The 23,638-nt window shown below is 40.2% G+C and overlaps 2 protein-coding genes and 1 long non-coding RNA gene across 5 annotated transcripts in view; 1 reads left to right on the forward strand and 2 right to left on the reverse strand.

Moving 5' to 3' along the window:
• Positions 1-23,638, reverse strand: part of LOC146673433 (uncharacterized) — a 461,960-nt gene that overhangs the window by 64,014 nt on the left and 374,308 nt on the right. The gene's annotated exons all lie outside the window — the stretch shown is intronic.
• LOC146673438 (Fc receptor-like protein 5) lies at positions 1,922-8,123 on the reverse strand. Of its 2 annotated transcripts, none has more exons than XM_085401920.1 (6): positions 3,964-3,994; positions 3,194-3,229; positions 2,632-2,895; positions 2,307-2,552; positions 2,110-2,232; positions 1,922-2,025 (listed from the first exon to the last, which is right to left on the reverse strand). In XM_085401920.1, the coding sequence occupies exons 1-6, from the start codon at positions 3,992-3,994 to the stop codon at positions 1,922-1,924; spliced, it is 804 nt and encodes a 267-aa protein (XP_085258046.1). The 2 variants fall into 2 exon arrangements, with proteins under 2 accessions (XP_085258046.1, XP_085258045.1); XM_085401919.1 differs by lacking the exons at positions 1,922-2,025; positions 2,110-2,232; positions 2,307-2,552; ... (1 more) ...; positions 3,194-3,229; positions 3,964-3,994 and adding exons at positions 5,941-6,044; positions 6,129-6,308; positions 6,373-6,618; ... (1 more) ...; positions 7,251-7,286; positions 8,093-8,123.
• Positions 11,657-22,990, forward strand: LOC146673439 (junctional adhesion molecule-like). Of its 2 annotated transcripts, XM_085401872.1 has the most exons (7): positions 11,657-11,749; positions 12,156-12,538; positions 12,806-12,894; positions 16,999-17,352; positions 17,461-17,820; positions 20,127-20,170; positions 22,345-22,990. In XM_085401872.1, the coding sequence occupies exons 2-7, from the start codon at positions 12,495-12,497 to the stop codon at positions 22,360-22,362; spliced, it is 909 nt and encodes a 302-aa protein (XP_085257998.1). In that variant the 5' UTR covers positions 11,657-11,749; positions 12,156-12,494; the 3' UTR covers positions 22,363-22,990. The 2 variants fall into 2 exon arrangements, with proteins under 2 accessions (XP_085257998.1, XP_085257999.1); XM_085401873.1 differs by lacking the exon at positions 20,127-20,170 and having other exon boundaries at positions 11,695-12,538; positions 22,345-22,986.

Here is a 23,638-nt window from a genome sequence, read left to right on the forward strand (position 1 = left end):
AGCGCGCTCACGGTTAGCGCGATGATTTGATCTTGGATGTTTCATTTGATCTTGGATGTAGTAAGCGACGTACGAAGCACAGGGCCCTGGTAAAGGATGTTCACTCCTGGCCATTTAGGGGCTATCCTATGCTGTAAATGGTGATCCATTAAAGTTAAGTCATATACGGGTGTGGGGGGGTGACCTTTGGATGAGTAGGAATCATCAATCATTGGCCAGTCATGTCTGACACCGCCCCCTGAAACCACCGCATAAACCCCTCCCCTGCAGCTTAATGTAATGCCCTCAGTCAAACAGCACACTTTTTCAGATTCAGTGTGAGCCCCATCTGCTTCAGGAACTGCAGAACTGCAGCCACCCACTACAAATAATCTGCCTAGATGTCACTATTGATGATGACATCATCAAGTTAGGTGGCAGCATAGGCAGCATGTGGGAAGTAAATGTGGTCCTGGAAAGTTGACGGGGTCCCCGAGCATCCAAAGGGAAGTGTGATGGATTGTTACAACCTGTATGGAGTGGAGAAGGACATTTTTTCCTTAGACTATGGCGAGAAGGGAATCTGTCAGTAGCCTTGTCCATGTCGATGTCCGGTATTAACCCCGATTCTTTTGTCCCCATGATAGAACAGACAAAACCCGACTCATAGTGGTCAAAACATTTTATATTTCTTTTTTATTCAATCATCTTCCGGAAGAGAGAGACCCCTGCACAGCCCAAACGCCAGTTGCAGGATCTCTAACATTACAAGCTCCACGTGTGTCTTATATGGTGTTATTATATTATATATTTTGGTACTTCAGACGTCACATACACTCTGCTTAGTTTCACTTTCTGGATGCAAAAGCACGCTCTGCAAAAGCATGCAGTTTCCTGTCAGCACTTTTTGGCACAGAGTGTACTCAGAGTTAGGCCTTTCTTATATAATGCAATATAATCAGCAAATATAATCAGCAATATATATATATTAAATACATGACACCGGTTTTGTAAAAAGGAAGTTGTCGAATCAGGTCAGGGGTAGGCATCAAACTGTGAGACCTCATTAACCTTACAGTAAAGACCCATAGAGCCCCACCTTTCTTCGCCAGAAGGATTATGGGGATGACCACACAGTGAGGGATCTTGGAATAATTTTTGACCATTATTGTGCCCTTCAGTACATACAGTTATTACTTCTTGGCTGGACTACTGTCATTCTTACTATAAGGATGCCCTAAAACTCCCTGAAAAGCCTTCAGTTAATCCAAAATCCTGCAGCAAGAGTCCTGACAGGGACTAGAAAGAGTAATGGCTGCTAACTTTCTGCTTCTTAATTCAGATAAAACTTGTTATTGTACTCGGCCCTGAAAATCTAAGAAATATATCCAGAATTGAATCCAAAATCCTGCTCCTCACATACAAGGTCTTAAATAATCAGGTCCCATCTTATCTTAATGACCTTGTAGTACCATATCACCCCTTTAGAGCACTTCACTCTCACAGTTCAAGCTTACTTGTTGTTCCTAGAGTATCTAAAAGAGTATTAAAATAGCTGAGAGCAAAGATACCACAGATGGCTAAAACAGCCACAATCAGATTTTCAGTTGCACAAAAGGGTGTCACACGTAAGGCTGCAGGCTGTACACGAGTCTGTGGAAAACCAAACAGCCTGTGTGGGTTAACAACCACAGTCTAAATATATGTATAACATGTTAACTGGTGAAATGTACTCAAGTTGCTGTTAAGGAAGCCTGCATATCTTCCACTGTCTCACTGACATGAACATAAAAGAAGTTGATAAGTTCTTTTTCTCATACTAACATGTAGCAAACATGCTGTGTGCTGACAGAACAACCAAAAATGTATTCACAAAGTTCGACAAACAGAGTCTCGTATTATGATGACTTTTATGATCTCCACCATCTGATGGAGCATTAGCTCAGAACCGATGCTCTGTGGTCACCTCCACAATATCAACATAGTCCTCAGAAAGTCTTTCCTCAGCATTATTAATTGTTGCCAAGGAGATGGGGGAGTCATTTCCTGTAATATGAAGTCATCAGAAATATTTAAATGAGTCAAAAGCTAACAAGCTTAGCAAATAATCAAGGATATTCAGAGTGTTACCTTTGGCTCTGTGTCGAAATAAAGAGACCATATGGAGAGTGCAGATGAGACATAGACAGAAAACCACCATGTAATAGACCAGTCTCATCACAAGATGAAGGGAAATGAAGCCAGAGGGCCTACCTGCAGAGAGAAGCCCACCTGTTCAATGAATATGTGGATGAAAAAAGAGGTGAAATCAGAGTGAAGCTCCTCACCTGTGACAGTGATCCAGCTGGATGGAGACTCTCCATGACCGCTGATGTCACACTTGTAGAGGCCTTCATCAGACCTGGAAACATGCTGGATGGTCATGTGACCTGTAGGCTGCTTCCTGATGAGGGAGCCATCTTTATAGAAAGCAGCTGGGAGGTTGGAGGGAGTGGTCTTTGTTTTACAGAGCAGAGTGACGTCATCTCCCTCCATCACAGGGAGGACAGGACTCTGCAGGATCACTGATCCACCTCAACACAGAGACAAACTACAGCATTTCATCCATTTACACACAGCTTCATCAACACTATCTCCACACACTCAGCTTACCAGTGACTGTCAGGTTAACCATGTTACTGATGGGACCCTCTCTGGACTCACACCAGTAAACTCCACTGTCTCGTTCAACGGTGTAGCTGATGTCACAGGAAGAGTTAACTGATGTTCCCCACTCATCTCCACACTGAGTCCTCTGTTGTTTGCTTGTGTTTCTCTTCAGAGTCCATCCAGCAGAGCTGTCGTCCTCCTCACAGCTCAGAGACACAAAGTCTCCATCAAAGAACTGAGAGCTGCTGGGACTCACAGTCAGACGAGCTGTGAGGGGGATGTTTTGGGATATTATGCAAGAAAAATTATTTTCTTCTTCTAGTCTGTTAAAACCACTTAAATCTCAAGTCTCAGACTGTCTGCCTCCTGATTAAATTAGCTCTATCAAATACTGATCAGTTTTTCGTATCTGGAATTATTTTAAGGGTGAATATACGTCCTTCATTTTTTTGAGGGTCAAATATTCAGCAGTCCATCAATTACTGTAATAATTATCATCTCATGCTACAGCAAAGCATAAAAAAGGACCATTGGTGTAACTCAGTTATGGTTTAAATTGACTGACCTTGACATGTTGAGCTGCTCAGCAGTGACATCAGAACTAAAAAGAAATGAGACTCATGTAATTTTGAGTTTGGCATTCAACGAAACAGTAGAGAAACCACCAGACTGTGGAGAACACAGACGTCATGGGTTTGGTTGAATTACACACTAATAAGTGGAGAGAGGAAGAAACAGTTTATTCTCCTATATCCTACACAGAGTGTTGACATGACTGAATATAAAGTACTTACAGAGTATGATTCATACCATATGTTTAAACCTTTGTTTTGTAGTTTTCTATTTCTCCTCCACTATATTTTGAAGATTGTACTCCTTGCCATTCATTTACTTACTATGTGATGCTATAACTATAACTATAAAGTTACTCAGCAGTATGTAAGTTGTTCTAACCATCTCAAACATTGAAACACAATTAAGTAAAACAATATGATGCAATAATATCATCTATATGATTTTGTTGAATAAGTATCATTTCTTTAAGTATATTGCTTCTGCAGGATTCTGACTTTAACAAAAAAACCCCAACATAATTCATCACATTTGAAAACTGTATTCAGACTTTGTTTAAACTCCTGTGCACCCATCTGTATGATTGCTGCAATATTTCTATATCAGTCACTTGCACTGTATTTACTTATAGTTAAATATTTCCTGTTGACCCGAATCTTTGCCTCAGTCTCCTCAATCAAAACTGATCTAAAACACCTCTGATTGTACACCACAATGGATGTTTGTGATGAAGAACCAGTAGATGTTTTACAGTGTACTTACAGAGCAGGCACAGCACAGACGCGTTCTTCATCCCACACTTGGTGAAATCAGATCAACACTTTGACCAGTTCAAAGTCAAATCCTCCTCCTCTTCCTCTCTGACAGGATACCAGTGTTGTGGTTTTCAGTGGAAGCAAAGGTTTCTCTGTCAGTCTGCAACAAAAATGAGAAAAAAAACCTTTTAAAATAGTTAAAGACTGGCGAACCTGCCCAGGGTGTATCCTGCCTCTATGAGAGAATCTCAACATTAATTATCAAATAGTTTGATTAATTTTTGTCTTAGCCATCTGTTGTGCTGGTCGTGTTGCAGATTTGTGGAAACAACATGCATGTTTCTGTACCTGACTGTGGTTCAGCTGACAGGAAGTGAGCTGGAGGTGGTCTGATTTCTGATGAGTGACTGCAGTAATCAGGCTGTGTTAACCACTGACTTGCTGTCAGAAACAGATAAAACTCTTATTGAGACAAAGACCGACACTGTGATTAGTCATCAGTGTGGGAAACACATTTCTAAAGTCTTTTTTATCCAGAAAACAGGGAAGGCTTCATATGGGTTGACCTGTCACGGTCTTCCTGCCAACACTACACAAAAGATATTGAGCCAAGACAAGGAAACAAAACTGTGCAAGTTTCTGTAGAATATGATGGACGCCATCCCCAAGAAAATTAAATTCATCTGTTATAGTGACTGGCATTTTTGCCAGAGTTGTCTTTCCTTTGTCACACCCACATTCTCTTTTACACATAGTTTGTTTTGGACCTTGTACCTGGCAATTGAGATTGTGCTGTTAGATGATACAGGTAAACCATGAAGAGTGTGGATCATCTGCTCTAATGAAGTTCACCAACACTGGGAGCTGCTTCTGTCCTGAAGATGCTGCAGCAGAGGAGATGCTCTGTAGCTGCTGATGTCAGTGAGCTGCAGACTCTGGTATGCCCAAGCATATCAGATATGTGCTCCATATGGTAGTGCACAGTATAATTAATTATTTATATTTAAACATTTAATATCTTTCTGTCTTAATATTGAATAAATGAATTAATAATTGATAAAGTGCACCAGATGATATGCTGGAGTTAAACAAGACCAACAAAGTGCGAGAATGTAAACAGCCAAAAAGATCAAAAATTATTATGTATAGGTCGTTATATTAGGTACACTTCACTTCTACTGGGATGGAACTCCGTTTTTTGCCTTCAGAACTGTGTCTTCATGGCACTGATTCAACAAGATGCTGGAAACATTTTTCAGTCATGTTCACATGATAGTGTCACATATTTGCTTCAGATTTGTCTTCCTCCAGTTCAACCACATTCCAAAGGTCGTCTGTTGAGATCTGGTGACTGTTGAAACGATCTGAGTGCAGTGACCTCATTTTAATGTTCAAGGAAGGGTACAAAGTGTGCCAAGAAAATATGGCCCACACCTCTACATCTCCACCATCAGCAGCCTGACCTGCTGATAAATGGAAGGATGGATCAGTGCTTTCATGACATTGTTGTAGCCCATCTGACTCAAGGTGTAAATGTTGTGTTTGTGTATATATATATATTGTTTTGATTTGATTTATTTTTCTGACTTTGGTAATCAGGTAATCAATTTGTTATTAATGATGTGACATCACTGTTTTCTATTTCTGCCAAACATACAAGGCAGCAGAGCCTGTTTGGGTTTAATACCACAGTCATCTTAACTGCTGACATGTACTTGTGTTTTTGTTGATCAACCCTGCATATCTTCTGTCTCATTGACGCTAACATAAAACCTATAATATAAAAATGGGACAAAGTAACATCAACATCAACGAGCTCTTTCTGTCAAACTGACACATTAAAAAAGAAGAAAAGGATGTGAGCTGATAGAACAATCAAAACTTTATTTAAAAGTTCACACAAACAAAGCCTCGTATTATGATAACTTTTATGAAATCATTTAGTCACAGTGACCTGATAAAAACCATCTGATGGAGAATAAGCTTAGAACGGATGCTCAGTGGTCACCTCGGCAATATCATCATAGTCCTCAGACGATTTCTCCTCATCATTGGTTGCTGTTTCCAAGGAGATGGTGGGGTCATTTCCTGTAACATGAAATCATAAGACATATTTAAATCAGGCAAAAGCAATTGAGCTTAGTAAATAACAAAAGCTACTCAGAGAGTTACCTTTGGCTCTGTGTCGATATAAAGACACCACAAGGAGAGTGGAGATGACGTATGGAGAGAACATAACCAGGTGACAGACCAGTCTCATCACAAGGTGGAGTGTGGTGGAGGAAGGGGTCAAAGAAGAGGTAGGGGGCCTATTTGTAGAGCTGGTGGGCAAGGTTGTGGTTGTATGTCTCCCTGCAGACTTTTGTTCACTGAATATATGGACAAAGGAAGATGAAATCAGAGTGAAGCCGCTCACCTGTGACAGTGATCCAGCTGGATGGAGACTCTCCATGACCGCTGATGTCACACTTGTAGAGGCCTTCATCAGACCTGGAAACATGCTGGATGGTCATGTGACCTGTAGGCTGCTTCCTGATGAGGGAGCCATCTTTATAGAAAGCAGCTGGGAGGTTGGAGGGAGTGGTCTTTGTTTTACAGAGCAGAGTGACGTCATCTCCCTCCATCACAGGGAGGACAGGACTCTGCAGGATCACTGATCCACCTCAACACAGAGACAAACTACAGCATTTCATCCATTTACACACAGCTTCATCAACACTAACTCCACACACTCAGCTTACCAGTGACTGTCAGGTTAACCATGTTACTGATGGGACCCTCTCTGGACTCACACCAGTAAACTCCACTGTCTCGTTCAACGGTGTAGCTGATGTCACAGGAAGAGTTAACTGATGTTCCCCACTCATCTCCACACTGAGTCCTCTGTTGTTTGCTTGTGTTTCTCCTCAGAGTCCATCCAGCAGAGCTGTCGTCCTCCTCACAGCTCAGAGACACAAAGTCTCCTTTAAAGAACTGAGAGCTGCTGGAACTCACAGTCAGACGAGCTGTGAGGGGGATGTTTTGGGATTATGTAAGCAAAATAAATTATCTTCTTGTAGTCTGTTAGAACCACTCGAGATTCAGACTGTCTGCTTCCTGTGGTTAAATTAAATACTGATCAGTATATTTAGAAACTGGAATTTTTAAGGGTGAATATACTTCCTTTATACTTTGGAAGGTCAATTAATCAGCAGGCTTCAGCCATCAATTACTGTAGTAATTATCATCTCATGCTACAGCAAAGCATAAAAAGGACCAAAGGTATAACCCATTAACTGATTTAAATGGACTGACCTTGATTTGTTGAGCTGCTCAGCAGTGGGATCAGAACTAAAGAGAAATGACACTGAGGTAAGTTTCAGTTTGACATTCAACAGAACAGAAGAACAAACAGAAAACCACCAAACTGTGGAGAACACAGACGTTATGTGTTTGGTTGAGTTACACACTGATGAGTGAAGAAAGTAGGAAACTTCTATATACTACACAGAGTGCTGGCAATCTGTTAATATAACTGCAAAGAAAAGTAAAGAAAGTGAAAGCAAAGAAAGTAGCACTTTATAGAGTACAATTCATACCACGTGTCTGAATGTTTTTGAGGTATTTCTTTGTTTTGTAGTTTTATACTTCAGCTCCCACACATTTTGGATTCAATCACTGTGTTCCTCAACATTTATAATAGATAAAGTTACACATCATTATATAAGTTGTTCTAACCATCTCAAGCTGCAACATTAAAACAAAACACACACAAATAAATGATATCCAATATCACTGATATAATTTGGAAGAATAAGTACTATTTCTTTAGGTATATTACTTTTTTTTGCCTGTTTATCATTATTCAAGAAGGATTCCGACTTTTACTAAAGAGTCAAAAAACTTAACTTATTAACTTTGTTTAAAGTCTTGTGCAGCCATCTGCATAGGTGGAGCATATTAACTGATAACTCAGTGTTTCCACATCAGTTTTCTACACTGTATTTATTTGTAAAGAAAATCTTTGATTTCCTGTTGACCCCTTTTCCTTGTCTCAATAATAATAACATGATCTAATACCTCTCCGATTCTACACGAAACTCACTGTTTAAATTGGAGTACCAACAGATTTTCATAGATCATTAGAGTGCACTTACAGAGCAGCCACAGCAGACATCTGTTCTTCATCCTGCTCTCGGTGATAACAGATCAATAGTTTAACCAGCTCACAGTCACTTATAGTCAAACCCTCCTCCTTTTCCTCTGTGACAGGTTGCCAGTGTTACGGTCATCAGTGAAATGGTTTCTCTGTCAGACTGCAAAAAAAAAATAAAATAAAATCACTAAATGTTAAACCAAGCATTGAAAGTGGCTGAAGTCAATCAGGAAACCACAGACAACAATAAACACATATAAATGAACACATGTCAGTACCTGCCTCATGCCTTCATTGACAGTTCCCTGTGTTCTGTGTGGCAAACGTTTCTTATATAATATGAGAGAATCTCAAAAGTGATTATCTGTGTATTTGATTAACTTTGATCTTAATCATCTCCTGTGTTGGTCGTGTTGCAGATTTGTGGAAACAATGTGGTTCTTTCTGTAGCTGACTGCAGCTCATCTGAGAGACAGTGACCTGCAGTTGTTTTGATTGCTGCTTCTCTCTGCTTAAACCGTTGACTTGCTGTCAAAAACAGGTAAAACTTCTATTACTGAGACAAAGACCAACACTGTGATTGGTTCTGTTTATCCAAAGTCATCAGTGTGGGAGAGACACATTTATAAAGTCTTTTTTTAACCCCTGACTGTGAAGAAAACAGGAAAGGTTTTATGCACGTTGAGATGTCACTGTCTTTCTGACAACACTGCACCCTTAAATATTACATTGGGGCAGCAGCCTAAACAGAGAAGCCTAAGACCTCCTTCTCCCCTGGGCACCTCCTCCAGCTTGTCCAGGGGAACAAGAAATCGTTCCCAGGCAAGCCAAGATACATAATCTCTCGAGGGTGTCCTGGCTCTGCCCCGGGGCCTCCTCGTGATGGGACGGTCTGAAACACCTCACCGAGGAAGCGTACCTTTCAGATCCCAGAAATACCTATTTTCAATGTGGACGAGCAGCGGCTCTACTCTGAGCTCCTCCTGGATGGTCAAACTCCTCATCCTATCTCTAAAGGAGAAGCCAGCTACCCTTAGGAGAAAGCTTATTTCCACTGCTTGTATCTGCGACCTTGTTCTTTCAGTCACTACCTAAAGCTGTTCCACTCTGCCTGTCGGTCCCAGTTGCTGCCTCCGGAGATTGAAGGGAGCAATCTTCAGCCTGATTGCTCCCTTCACCTCTGATGTCCACCATTTGTTCGGGGGTTACCACCACAACAAGCACCAACCACCTTGCGGCCATAGCTGAGTACAGCAGCAGCAATGGAGGTGTGGAAAATGGTCCGTTTGAGTTTAGTATCCCCAGTCTCCCTCGGAATGCTGTTGAAGCTCTACTGAATGTGGGAGTTGAAGATTTTGGAGATCAGGGCATCTGTCAGATGTTCCCAGTGTACCCTGAGTATACGTTTGGGTGCCTCAGGTCTGTCCAGCATCCTCCCCACCACATGATCCACGTGATCTGGTAACAGAACACCACTTGGGTTCAGATCTGGCAGAGCCTTCCTCCAGGTCTCGCTATCGTTTCCCACATAAGTGTTGAAATCTTTCAGTAGGACAACAGAGTCCACAGGTGGAACACCTTTCAGCACACCGACTATATCTAGCCAGTACCTCTCAACCTCTTTGCCTAAACTCGGGCTCCTTCCAGAGAGGTGACATTCATTGTCCGAATAGCAAGTGTCAGTAGCCAGGGATCAGTCTGCCAGGGTCTCCCGCTTCTTGTCGCCGCCCAGCACGCATTGCACCTACCCCTATAGTGCCTCATATGGGTGGTGGGCCTAAAGGAGGGTCGGAACCATCCTTTAGGACCTTGTTTGTGCTGTGCCGGCCAGGCCCCATGAACTAGGGCCCTGCAGCACAATAAAGTAGCAATTCATGTTAATCAATTTGTTGTTAATGATGCAACATCATTATTTTTTTATTTCTGCTTTGATCTGCTTTGCCACAGACCTGAATAGCACTGCAGTTGTAGTAGATGTTTGTTGTGAGGCGTGCTGCAGACAAAGCTGAGAGCAAACACACCACAGATGGCTAAAGTTAAGCCACAGCCAACGTGTCAGTTACAAAGAAAGGTGTCACATGTGAGTCTGCTGGCTGTGATGTACACGAGTCTGTGGAAAACCAGACAGCAGACAGGAGCATGTGTGGGTTTCCTACCACAGTGTAAAGATATGCATGTCATTACTGGTGACATGTGGCTGAAGCCAGAACGTGAGGTGGTCCTAAAAGCAGACTTAAAACGGAGGCCCAGAATGAAGTGAACAAGAATTTAATTCACAGTGATGTTGTGACAATAATATTTACATGAAGTAAAAATGAAGTTACTGTAACATGAAGTATGAGGTCTCAGACAAAGTGAGTGTGATGTACTATGAACAGAAGCTATGAGATTACTGTAAACTTTGAACATAAACTGTGATAGACGCAGCTCAGCAAGGGGAACAGTGGTGATGGAGTGGCACTGAAAGAGCTGAGTCCGAGTTGGTTTGGGAAAATGACAAGGCAGATCCACAGTTGAAGAATGAAACAGAGATGGCGAACCACTGATCATTCTGTGGAGAGATATGGAGCCAGAAGAGAGGAGGTCCTGTCGTGTATGTGAGTTGATTCTGGTCAATCAGGTGGGTTTGCCAGGTTTTAGGTTTTTTTGTTTACTTTGGTTTTGTGCTTATTTATGTGCGTGTTTCTATCTGAAAATGTGAAAAACTTAAAATGTCAAAAATACGCTTTTCATAATATAAATATCATTATATAACTTATAAACACATTTAGAAAGACATGAATTTAATATAATAACATTTTTTTTTAAATAATCTTAAAATGTTATTCTACAAGATGTCCAGCAATTTAATTTGTTTATTCTTTTAAGGTGATCCTCTGTGGGACCCAGGAAGACCGTATAACTGCATCTCTACCAACTTGAATTGCAGTTTCTCTGCACTCCAGCCTCTTCCGTTTCATGGGAAAGAATTTTCTCTAAGGCAGGAGAAATTATCTCCAAGAAAAGAAACAGCCTCGGCCATCGCACAGCAGAACAAATTCTCTTCTTAAAGAAAAATGAAAAAGTGTTACCTTAAATGCGTCAAGTTTTTATTTTGCAAGTTCATAAGCATTCTCCCTTTCCAGTTCACAATCAATTCAACCCCTAGGTCAAAAATATGTGTAAGAAAATTGGCCTAATATTATATTTATAAACATACTTGTCCAGCTGTCCAGTGAATTATATGTATGTTATATGTATTTTTCATCAAGAAGTCACAAGTAAAACAGAACCACACCATGGCGCATGTTTAAACAAGGAAAATTTACTGAGCAAAATTATTTATTAAAGAAATGGACAACGATTTTTTTCAAAGTTCAAAGCAACACAGCGGTGGCCCAATATCAAACAGAACTCCATTCTATAGAGTGAGCAGTCATAATGAAGCAGTTCGTTTTATTTTGTAGATTCAAGCTGCTCGTCATATTTTTGGCCACCAGATGTCACCAATGAGCCGTTTTTCAATACAAGCTTCAATGCGTCAGAAAGCCTCATTTGGCCATCACTGATAAAAAGCAGCTGTGATGTTGGAGGGAGTGGTCTTTGATTTACAAAGCAGAGCGACGTCATCTCCCTCCATCACAGGGAGGACAGGACAGTGCCCTTCATGCCACTCTCGGTAATATCAAATCAACACTGACCAGTTCAAAGTCACTCAAGCCCTCCTCCTCTTCCTCTGTGACATGATGTCGTTGTTGTGGTTATCATGAAAGCAATGGTTCGACTGTTTGACAAAGCTTTCAGAAAGCGTTCAAATGCTCAAACAGAATGATAACTAACTATAAAGGAATAATTTGATGCCTTCTTTGACTGTTAAAACAAATTGTGAGTGGCTGAATTAACTCAGGAAGCCGCAGACAGTAAATCCACATGAATGAAAACATGTCAGTACTTGTGCGATGCCTTCACTGACAGTATGATGCCTCTGAGATTACAGAGCAAAACTTTTCTTTTTGAACCTGAATGACTACCAATGACTTTGTTTAATGTTTATCTTAACGTGACTTGTGTTGATCGTGTTGCAGATTCGTGGAAACAGCTTGCATCTTCCTGTAGCTGAAAGCGGTTTGAGAGGAAGTGAGCGGAAACGTTGTGTGAATACTGCTTAATCGACTGCATCTCTCTGCTTTAATAACTTCCCACTGAGGCTGAAAAGCTTCGTGCATGTTGACCATTAATCTGCTCACTGATCAATAATTTCCTGACACAGCCCCCCCCCCCCCACAACACGAAACGAAAGAAACAAAACAACAACAACTGTGAGTCACCAAAGAGTCAGAAAACTGCAAGGAAATAGAAAAAAAAATGACGCAACTCGAACAAAAGCATTTGTAAGACTCCGCTGCGCGCCGTGAGGTGATCCCATGAGGAGGCGTCTCAGCGGAAGGATAAATAGTTCTTATATCAGGTATTTTTTACACTGGAGTTTCTTCTTATTGTATTCATCTCCTTCTGTGTCCTCTTTTGATAACAAAATACACATTTAGCTCAAATCAGTGACGTTAAAAATTGAGTTTCGAACATCCAAATCAAGTTCAGAGCAGGAACTTACAAGTCTAAAGTTTCGGTATCAATACGCAGCCTAGTATTGATCCTCCGGTACGCTGTAAAACAGAAGCTGAAACATGGAGTTGTATTTGGAATAAACTTTGGAAACTTTGTTTGATGTTTATAGAGATGTCACCGAGAACATGTGTAACATCTTCCGCGCAGGATTTGTGCCGTGGATCATACTCTCTGTGACTCTCGCCTCAGGCTCCAATGGTAAGTGACAGTTTGTTTTAATCTAATCTCATTTAAATGTTGTTCTGACGGAACCTTTTGCAGACATGTTCACGTTGTTTGTAGTGAAGCATTTTGTTTGGAGTTCACTTTGATTTTTCTGTGTGAAAACAAACCAAACCACCAGTTTAGAAACTGGGATTCGGACCCGAGTAAACGAGCTTTAGGTGTGGAAACGCCCTTACTCTACTGCTGTCGCAGTTGCAAGAACGCAGAACACACACATATGTGTTCAATCAGTCACATTCAACTGACTTTGTTCTGCAAACGAGTGATTTCCACGTTTGGCGGTGGGACAGTCAGCTTTTATCTTTAAATGGTTTCAGAGCGCTGATGTGCTGCCGCCACCTTCACAGCAGCACTGAAGCGCGCTCAGTGATAAAATAATTAACTAATTAAAATCTTTGTTTTACCGCTTTGTGCGATAAATCACCACATTAACGATTTTCTGCAGCATTCATATTTTCTTATTTGAAAGTGTTAGCGAAGGAGAAATGCGCAGGAATTCTGGTGTAAATATCGAGACTGCGCCGAGGATTATTACGGAGGAATAAACACACAACAGCCTTCCGCCATTTTTAGACTTAACATGCTCCGAGAGAGAGAGAGAGAGAGAGAGAGTAACTTTATTGACAGGCACATGCACGTCACATGCCAAACAATAATTTTATTGGCTGTTTCCATTTTCCTCTATATGCTCTCTACATCAGCTCAAACATTGTCTGTGTCTAGAAAATACTAAAGAAAGATGACCTTCTTACAGTTTAGAGCATATTTTTATCTAACACCTCCACTTGCTCTCACTTTGTCATTCTCCTAAAAACACGAGGTTTCTCACCCAGTATCATACAAAACTTTTTTATGCATGGTATGAACATGAACCATTCAAATTTAAACAACTTAACTTTTGTAGCAGGTTTTGTCATCACATCTTTTACCATCCCATCGGACAGCTATCCAAAATAATTTTCCTTTCATTTACAGTTGACCTTATAAAGTGATAGTTTATGTCACTATGCTTGCATCTCTGTCCGGTTAAAGGATTCATTGCCAATGCTATCACACCCTGGTTGTCTTCATAAACCTTAGGTGGTGCATAGGTCCATCGATACCTTCGAACAGCTATATGAGTACATACTCTCTTGTACAGTTGTAGCTAAGGCCATGTACTCAGCTTCACAGCTTGATAATGCAACAGTGGTTTGCTTTTTAGTTTTCTATTACATTAAATGATCATTCACAGTCAGGCCTATACAGTAACCAGTTCTGCTGTGTCATTCTGTCTGTTACATCAGCCCCACAATCTGTATCACTATGTGCTCAGAACTCTGGTTTTACTGCAGCACTGATCAGACAGCCTCTCTGTACCTTTGGAAATCGTTCATCTTTTCTACACCATCAGTGTAGTTCAGTTTTTGCTCACAAGGTGTCGCTCTAGCTTTGTAACCTTGCATATTAAACCTTTCAAGGATTTTTTTCCCCACATATTTTTCTTTTTTCTGTGACATCCTCACATAGTTATCTCTCTGGTCAAAATCAATACCAGTAAAATGTTTCAGTTAACTCTTTCATTTAGAATTTTCCTGCATACATTTCCTGCCTAGATTACCTTTTCATTCTTTGGTGTTCATGTGTAACCATAAAATTGAGGAGCACAAAGTTGTTCCCACTCTTATGTTCATGTAACATCTTATTCCAGCTTCTGCCTGATTGTTTTAGCCCATACAGTTACTATTTCAACCTTTCATTTGCATCACATTCAGCTACCTTTTAGCTCTCTGGTTGTTTCATGTTTGTCTCACAATTTAGTGGTGTGCGTAGATAGGCAGTTTTAACATCCATCTGATGTAAAACCATGTTTAATTGTACTGCTCTTTGCATAGATACCATGATAGTGGTCAGATAAGCAGTGGGGGAGAAAGTTTCTTCAAAGTCTACACCCATCTTTTGACTTCGTCTTTTTAGTCCTATTTTATATCTAAGTCATCTTTATCACATGGCATCATGTCAGTTTGTGTTTGTCTTCCCACAGTTGTTTTCATCACAGACATGACAAGTCTGTGGCTGAGCACTTTCCCACTGTTAGGATAAAAGACCCAGAATGCTGAAATATTTTTGTCATTTCCAGCTAACATTCCCTTTGCACACCTTTAGTCTAGTTTTCTCTTGTTCTGTTTATAAACATAATATGCTGTTCCAAATTTTTGCATCTTGAAAAGGTTTGGCTTTCTTCTTGTCAGCATCAAATACGATGTCTGTTTTGTGAGTTTGTTAAAACATCTGTTAATCACCACAGCTGCTGTTTGTAGTACATGCAAACTCCTTAAGTAACTCTCTCTCTGTTAGCATACATCTGGCCACGTCAAAGACTGTACGCCAGTTTTGCTTAGCAGTAGGGATGGGTATCGAAAACCGGTTCTTGTTCCCACTGTTTCATTTCCTTGGAATTGTTTGCCATTTTTGCAAACTATTCCCTTCTCGATTCCAGTCGCCCCGAATGACGTCACCACATTGCGGAGCGTCATTTACCTGGCAGGAAACACGGCGCCTAAGCGGCTCAAACGCTCAAAACTTTGGTTACACTTTACGAGAACGGATGACAACAGGGCAACTTACAATACTTGCAAAGTAGATATTTCATTAAAGGTAGGAAACACTACGAATATGCAAAAGCATTTGCTCACAAAACACACGATAACCTTAAATGAATGTCGTGTTTTTAATTCCGCTCCGGACTCGTGAATCTCAACCCAGCAGCAGCGGTAACGTTTGCACGTCCTCTCCCGTTAATGCGGCAGGTAAATAATCAACTAACAGTGCATATTATGTTAGAGCGATCTGCCTTATTACAAAACCTGCTATTACTGTGCATTTAGGTGACCATGATGAGAGAGACAGAGTCTGGCTGGCTCAGATGCTGGCAGTTCTCACTGCAGTCTACCGGTAGCCTCTCCTTTCAGGCCGGGATAGACGAATGTCACCGAGCAGTGACTAAGTTTGTGGTCAAAGGTTTGCACCCATTTGCCGCAGCAGATGATTTTCAGTAAGTGAATGTGTTTAATTGTAGGCACGGACATTACTGGATATTCTTGTGTAATTGCTACAGAATAATTTATGTTATACTTTGTTATTGCTACAGAAGAATATTTATTTTATTATTTTACATTTATATATTTTTTTCCTGGGGACCCTGTGACACCCCATTGAAGAGCCGTGGGCTGGATCTCTTAAGATCTCACTGCTGGGTTTGTAAGGCCATGTTACTCCTAAATTTCTATTTTGTTCAAAGAGAAGATATAAAAGAAAGTTCTAAGCTAATCGACCTGTGTGTTCTCATGTTTTTTAAAAAGAATCGATAAAGAATCGAATCGTTAAACAGAATCAAAAATGGAATCGGAATCGTGAAAATCTTATCAATACCCATCCCTACTTAGCAGTACTCTTTTGTGTGTGGTTCTTAGGTCTCATGTCTGATCCCAGTTTTGCTAAGAAGAGTCTGATAAGTTTTCCCCATAAAGTCTGTTCTGATCTGATATATTTAATCTGCCCATACGTGGCTGTATCAGCCAGAAACTTTTGTGTTGCTTGCACCTTGTCACTCTTACTTTCGAGATAATACACAAACACTGCACTGGAATGATCATTACCTATACTCTTACATCAGGCTCCTTATTTCTAGTCTGCATAAACTTTACCTTTGTGCACATCTCACAATGTGGGGTCTGAGGGTGGGTGGGTTTATCTGTTTTAACTTTGGTAAAGGCAGCTGGTGGGGACACCAAGCCTTGTGAGTAAGATAACTTGAGAAAGAGGACTTTCAAACTGATACCTCAGCTTTAAAAGGCTGATGGGGTATTGTTGTCAACTGGTTAGGCAGGTGGGCAGCGGCCTGGAGAACGAAGTATGTGAATGTGAGAATGACGATAAGTTTGACCAGACCTTGGTCAGAAGTCAAGTTTTCCAAAAATCTTGTGAGTGCGGTAACTCAAGAACAAGGCAACATTGGATTTTTTTAAATAGATACCATTAGCTTTATCTCTGTTTTCTCTCTCTCTTACTTTAGCTATCTTTTATTTCTTCTTTCAGACAAGATAAACATCACAGCTGAGTCTGGACAGAACATCACTCTGCCATGTCGAGCTCACAACAATCAGAAGCCCATCATAGTTGTAGAGTGGATCAGATCTGATTTGGGGGCAGGTTATGCCTTGTTGTTCCAGGATGGGCACTTTGTTCCAGATCATCAGCATCCGTTTTTTAAGAATCGGGTGGATCTTCAGGACAGGCAGAAGAAGGATGGAGACGTGTCTTTGATTCTGAACAATGTGACGCCTGCTGATAGTGGAACATATGAATGCCATGTCGTCATGCGAGGAGCAAACCAGAGGGAGAGAGCAACAGAGCACACCTGTACCATAGAGCTAAATATTCTTCCTCTTGGTGAGTTATTACAATTGTTTTTGATCAAAAAACGAGCTGCTTCCTAGTTGCTGATGTTTTCTATTATGTTTTTAACCTCTCTGCTCTGTGGTGTTTCCTGTCCTTCAGTCCAGATAAACACGACAGCTGGACAGACAGTCATTCTGCCATGTCAAGTTTCAAACCTCAACAGCGATCGCAGCGTGGTTATAGAGTGGAGCAGAACTGATCTGGGGGCAGAACATGTCTTCTTTTACCAGGACCAGAAGTTTATTCCAGATGACCAGCATCCATCTTTTAAGAACCGGGTGGATCTGCAGGACCGAAAGATGAAGGATGGAGACGTGTCTTTGATTCTGAACAATGTGACAGTTAATGACACTGGAACATACATGTGTTGCGTCTTCATGAAGGGAGCAAAACACAGAAGGAGAGCAAAACTGGATAGTGACCTCATCACTGTTGTCAACCTGAGAGTTGTTCCTTCAGGTGAGTGAGTAGAGTTGAGTGTGTGTGTGATCAGAGGTGAAGCTGCTTCCTGTTTGTTGATGTTTGTTTGTCTGTGAAGGTTTTCAGTCATCCAGGTCATCGTAATCTAAGGAGCTTGGAAAGAAAAGCATCTGGACTTCTTTACGTTGCTTAAAGATGTTTCACCTCTCATCCAAGAAGCTTCTTCAGTTCTAGGTTCAAATGGCGGAGAGTCCCAGACTTAAGCCCGATGGGAGAACATCCCAGTGTACCTCAGACCCAGCAACACACCCAGAAAAAAACTGGTTCTTCCCAAAGACAGAACTCCTAATCACAAACTTAAAATCCTAGTGTATACTTTAATGTAATGAGGAATGCTCAGACCTCTAAATTGGAGAGACCAAACAGCCACTTCATAAACGCATGGCACAATGTAACGCAGTAAAGGATCAGGGTGCCTGACTGCAGCTTGATAATAAGCTAGTCAGAAGTGCTTCGACTACGGAGCCTGAGTGTGCGGATAAAATACAAACAACAGAAGTAGAGCTCAAATATACATGTATTATGTATCTTATGGTGAGATGAAATTTATAAACAGATAAACAAAAGAAAAATATATATACATTGTAAATATCAACACTTCACCGAGTTCTTTTGATTCCTCAGAGGCATCCGATGGAAGACAAAACACTGCTCAGTAGACCATTCAACACTTTATTACTTTTAGAAGGGAGATGCGTCCTGCATGACACGTTGCCGCAGATCTCAAATTGGTGGTGTGCCCCTGACAGTTTTATTACAGAAGCTCTCTCATTCTAGTCTAAACAACAGTGTCTCAGTAACTTTCCACTAGAGACAGTCCCCTCTTGTCTAATTTTCCCAGGCAAGCGTGAGCAAGAGCCTGCAGCTTTCTACTCCCCAAGGACACATGGTCTAATGCCTTTATTTTTCAGGGCTGTGTCGACTTAATACTACACTATATAACTTCATAACACTTATTAATAAATAAGCATAGCATTGTTGAGACACTGAAAAATTATTTATTCCCAACAGCATATATATTATAAAAAACACAATGATAGTGATAATAATAACAAGAATAATAATAATAATAATAATAATAATAACAATAATAATAATACAAAACAACTAATTTAGTCCCAAGAGGAAGTTGAACAAGGTTTAGTCAGTTCAGTTTAGTTGACCTGCAATAAGCCGTGTTTCCAAACAGGTAGGAAGTTGAAGTCCATTTATCAGTTTATATAGATTTATCAGTCCTACCGCAATACAGCGGTGGTCAGGTGGCTCGCCATCCTGCGCTGATCAGGGGTTTGATAATGGGGAAAAAACTCTGACTTAATCAAGGTTAAAAACATAAATTAGCATTCACAGTTAAATTGGAACAGCGTTCTACTGCCATTACAATTGAAAAATAAATCCATAAATAGAAAAGTCAAATAATTAATGTCATATTTTATATAACAGCCAATAAACCAATAACCAAAGACATAACATTTGATTCTTATAATGAATTTCATTCAAAAATAATGTTATAGAAAACCATTTGCATGGGTCCCATCAAAGTAAAGTAATTTAGCAATAAGAGTAATAAACATTATCCAAGGTTAATCAAATATTTCCAACACACATTTAATTATATGTGTTGTGCAACACGTTCAATAATCTAAAAGGAATTCAAATCAATTCAGAAGTCCCAAAAGCATGGCATTCACTTAGAAAAGTAACAAAAAACTTCCAAAATGGACAAAACTACAAAAATCAGATCTCTCACTCAACTCTTCAAACAGTAATTTAACATTCAGCCATAGTGAAAAACTGTCTGTCACCAACTGTCTGCCATCTATAATTCAGTTTTGAGATCCTTTCCCAGACACCTTAACACCTACGCACATCCTGGGCCTTTTGACCTCTCATAATAGGACTAGGGTCTTATGGGGCTAGATTTCACAATGAACTCACCTGAAACCTTGGCTGATTGTGACCTACACCTGTTTTTACACCTTAGCTATTGTGATTAGGTAGAGGATCATTAGGGGGTCCATGTCCCTTTTGGGGGGACACTCTTCTCGATTGAGAGGTGAAATGTCTTCAAGCAACTTAAAGAAGTTCAGACGCTCATTAGACTTGATGTTTGTTTCTAAAGATGTTGTTGATGAGACTTTGTAGAAAGCAGCTGGTCTGAGTGATGTGATCAGAGTGCAGTAGATAATGTCTGACAGCAGTTTGAAGAGGAAATGGATTCTGTTCTGTTCTTCACTCATCACCTACCTGACAGCTGACACCTCACACCTGTTTCTCACCTGCAGGTCAGACAGGAGGAGACACAGAGGATGGAGTCATTAGATATAAAGTGATATATTTTGTTTTGTTTCTTGTACCAGCTCTTGTGGCTGTTATTTTGATCTGTAAAAAAAAGAACAAAAATAATCCCCCACTTCCTACTCCTCTGACTGATGAAGTAGGAAATGAAGTTTACTGAACAATCTCTGCGTTGACATTAGGGCTGCCACGATTACGTCGACTATCAAAATCATTGACAACTAATTAAATAGTCGACGCGTCGTTTGAAGCTTCGTAAGATCCCAAAAGACGCAGGAATAAGTAGTAGGATTTAAGAGGGTAATAACGGACTGAAACAGAAGATGGCAGCACTGCATGTACGAGGATGCCAGCTGCCGTTAAACCCCGAAGAAGAAGAAGCTGTGTCCCAGAATTCATAGTGCGGCCCTGCTCAGTTTACAACAATGGCAGCAGCTAGTTAGTTTTAATATTACTCTTATTATTCTTTCTGGGTCACAAAATAAATGTTTAACATATTTTCAGGCGAGAATGTAGCTGTGTAAACCTCAAATATCTGCTCAGTTTATCAAGACACCACATATTTTCAAAAGCGCCCCGACGTCTTCTGTTACCCACCAGCTCGATAGCTGGTGTTTGGGGTTCAAGGCTCACCAGAGCCGGTGAGAACACCGGACTCCCGACAAATCATTTTCAAACCTACCGCGGTCTTTCGCTACTCAGGTTAATTTATAATTAATCTTTACTATATTATTAGACCATTATTTATCCATGTAAAAATCTCATTAAGATTCAAATCACATTTCCTAGAGAGACCTAGCAAGATGACAACAAAAGTAAAAACACATACAGCATATAATAACATAACAATATCTATATCAAATTGATATTACTAAAATTTTTAAATAGTGTTATGTAAAATCAAAAGTATCTCTAAAACATCAAACATCGATCAAACTCTGATTCGATGTACAAGGATCTTTGATATATCAAATCTTGTGATTTGACATCAATAGGGCAGCATGGTGGCATAGTGGTTAGCACTGTTGCCGCACAGCAAGAAAGTCCTGAGTTCAATTCCACCATCAGACCGGGGTCTTTCTGTGTGGAGTTTGCGTGGGTTCCCTCCGGGTACTCCGGCTTCCTCCCACCGTCCAAAGACATGCAGCTTGTGGGGATAGGTTAATTGGATAATCCAAATTGCCACTAGGTGTGAATGTGAGCGTGAATGGTTGTCTGTCCCTGTGTTTTAGCCCTGCGACAGAGTGGCGACCTGTCCACGGTGTACCCTGCCTCTCGCCCTATGACAGCTGGGATAGGCTCCAGCGCCCCCCGCGACCCTGAAAAGCATAAGCGGAAGCGAATGGATGGATGGAGATCACTTGTCATCGATCAAACTCTGATTCGATGTACAAGTATCTTTGATATATCAAATCTTGTGATTTGACATCAATAGATCACTTGACATCGATTACACTCTGATTCGATGTACAAGGATTTTTGATATATCAAATCTTGTGATTTGACATCAATAGATCACTTGACATCGATCAAACTCTGATTCGAGTACGAGGCAGCAGAGAGGACCTTGTATGGGTTTACTACCACATTCTAAAGGTACGCATGTGATGTCAACTGGTGAAATACAAATTTGACACACCAACATCAGGATCAGCGCTTTCCCTCAGACTGACATGTAGAGAATGTGAGCTGACAGAACAAATAAAATTTATGTACGAAGTTTACACAAACAACCAGGTATTATAGTATATATATTTATATATATTATAGTGGCACACGTAATTCAATTACAGTGATCTGAGAGCCACCATCTAACTGATGGAGCACAGGCCCAGAACTGATGTTCAGTGGTTACCTGCGTAATGTCATCATAGTCCTCAGACAATCTCTCTGTTGACAAAATAATAATAATGTAAGATACTCATAGTGTTACCTTTGGCTCTGCGTCAATATAAAGAAAACTGTTAATATGTCAGTTAGCAGTCTAACAAAGCTCTGGCTGCAGAGCACAAGTTAGTCCAAAAACTGTTTAGCAAGAGATGTGTTACAGGGGTACCTAGCACGACGCACACACAGTGGTTTAGCTGTGATGCTTGTGGCCTTATTAATGCAGCTTATTTCAAGCTGCCGTAAACACTGTTGTACACACTGCTTCCTTACCTAGCTTGCTCGTCCTGCACTAAGCTCTCCCCTCTTCCTTTCTAGGTCCTGGCATTCTACTGAAGTAGGGAAGGCGTCATTAGATGATGACTCCTAGTGATGGTAAGATGAAGCCTCGTGAGGAACTGAAGGTTTCCATCCAACTGGTCGACTCATGGTTCAAAGCATTGTGATGATTCATTTGCTCTACTGCGCCATCAAGTGGACGATTCAAGTGAAAAAGGCTCTTTGATTGTAATGATGGGATGTGTAAACCTCTAAACTGAATAAATAAATTGTTTTCATGGTTATTTATTACGAATATTGTCTCAGCATGTCTGATACAAAAGAGAAAGTGGAAACTATCAGGACAGAGCTTTGGTATGATTGTGTAACTGTGTAATCATGCTTATGTACATCTGGATAATCACACAAACTGTGTGGCGCTTCACTTTTTAATAAACCAGTGATTCTTGAGATAAGGGACAAAACATGTCCAGCAGATAAAACCCAATTTTGTGGTTAAAAATATGCATACAAGTGTTAACCCAACTGCCTAAAAGACAAACCAAGGCAATGTTTATACTACAAAACTATGATTTTTTTATAAATATATATTTATTTTAAATGGTACAATACATTACCAGTACCTTAAAAATCCATTGTCCTGAAGCAGGTGTGATAATATTAAAATACAGAAAAAAAATTAAAAGTAATTAAACATCATGGCTCTCGTCACTAAGTATTAAAGTCAATACCTTATATCAAAATATGCAATTGAAAATTTATTTTTACATATTTTTTAAGTGATTAAAATCGTGCGTCAAGTCGATGTAATCCAAGATTTGATTATTTTTTCTTGTAAAAACAGCCTCATTTAGGTAGATTGTTGAGGCCATAAGCAAATGATGAAAAACAAGATGGCTTCTGTCAGAAAAACATGTGTTATGAGAGAAAGTATGGTATTTTGTCAACACCATCAGATGTCTGATACAAAAGAAAGTGGAAACTATCAGGACAACGTTTTGGCATGCTTATTTACATCTGGATAATGACACAAACTAGTGTGTGGTGCTTCAGTTTTTAATAAACTAAAAGACAGAAATCAGATTATAGGATCTGTGGTGTTTATTTATATTATGGTTCTTATCATTTGTGATATTTATTACTCTGTGCATACTTTATTAGGAGAGATGAGATATTAAAAAAAAGCTCTTCCTTGCTGGTTACATTGAAGAAGAAGCTCAACTATGTAGCACGTACGTAATCAACTTCAACAACACAATGTGATGGGGAAATCAGCTGTGTTTTTCTGCCCATTTGATTTCGAATCTGGCACACACCAGAAAACCAGTTCCTG

This window comes from Rhamphochromis longiceps, linkage group LG3 (assembly GCF_057381845.1).
Source record: "Rhamphochromis longiceps isolate RC_006_pf linkage group LG3, R_longiceps_female_GT1.1, whole genome shotgun sequence".
Taxonomy (NCBI): Eukaryota; Metazoa; Chordata; class Actinopteri; order Cichliformes; family Cichlidae; genus Rhamphochromis; species Rhamphochromis longiceps.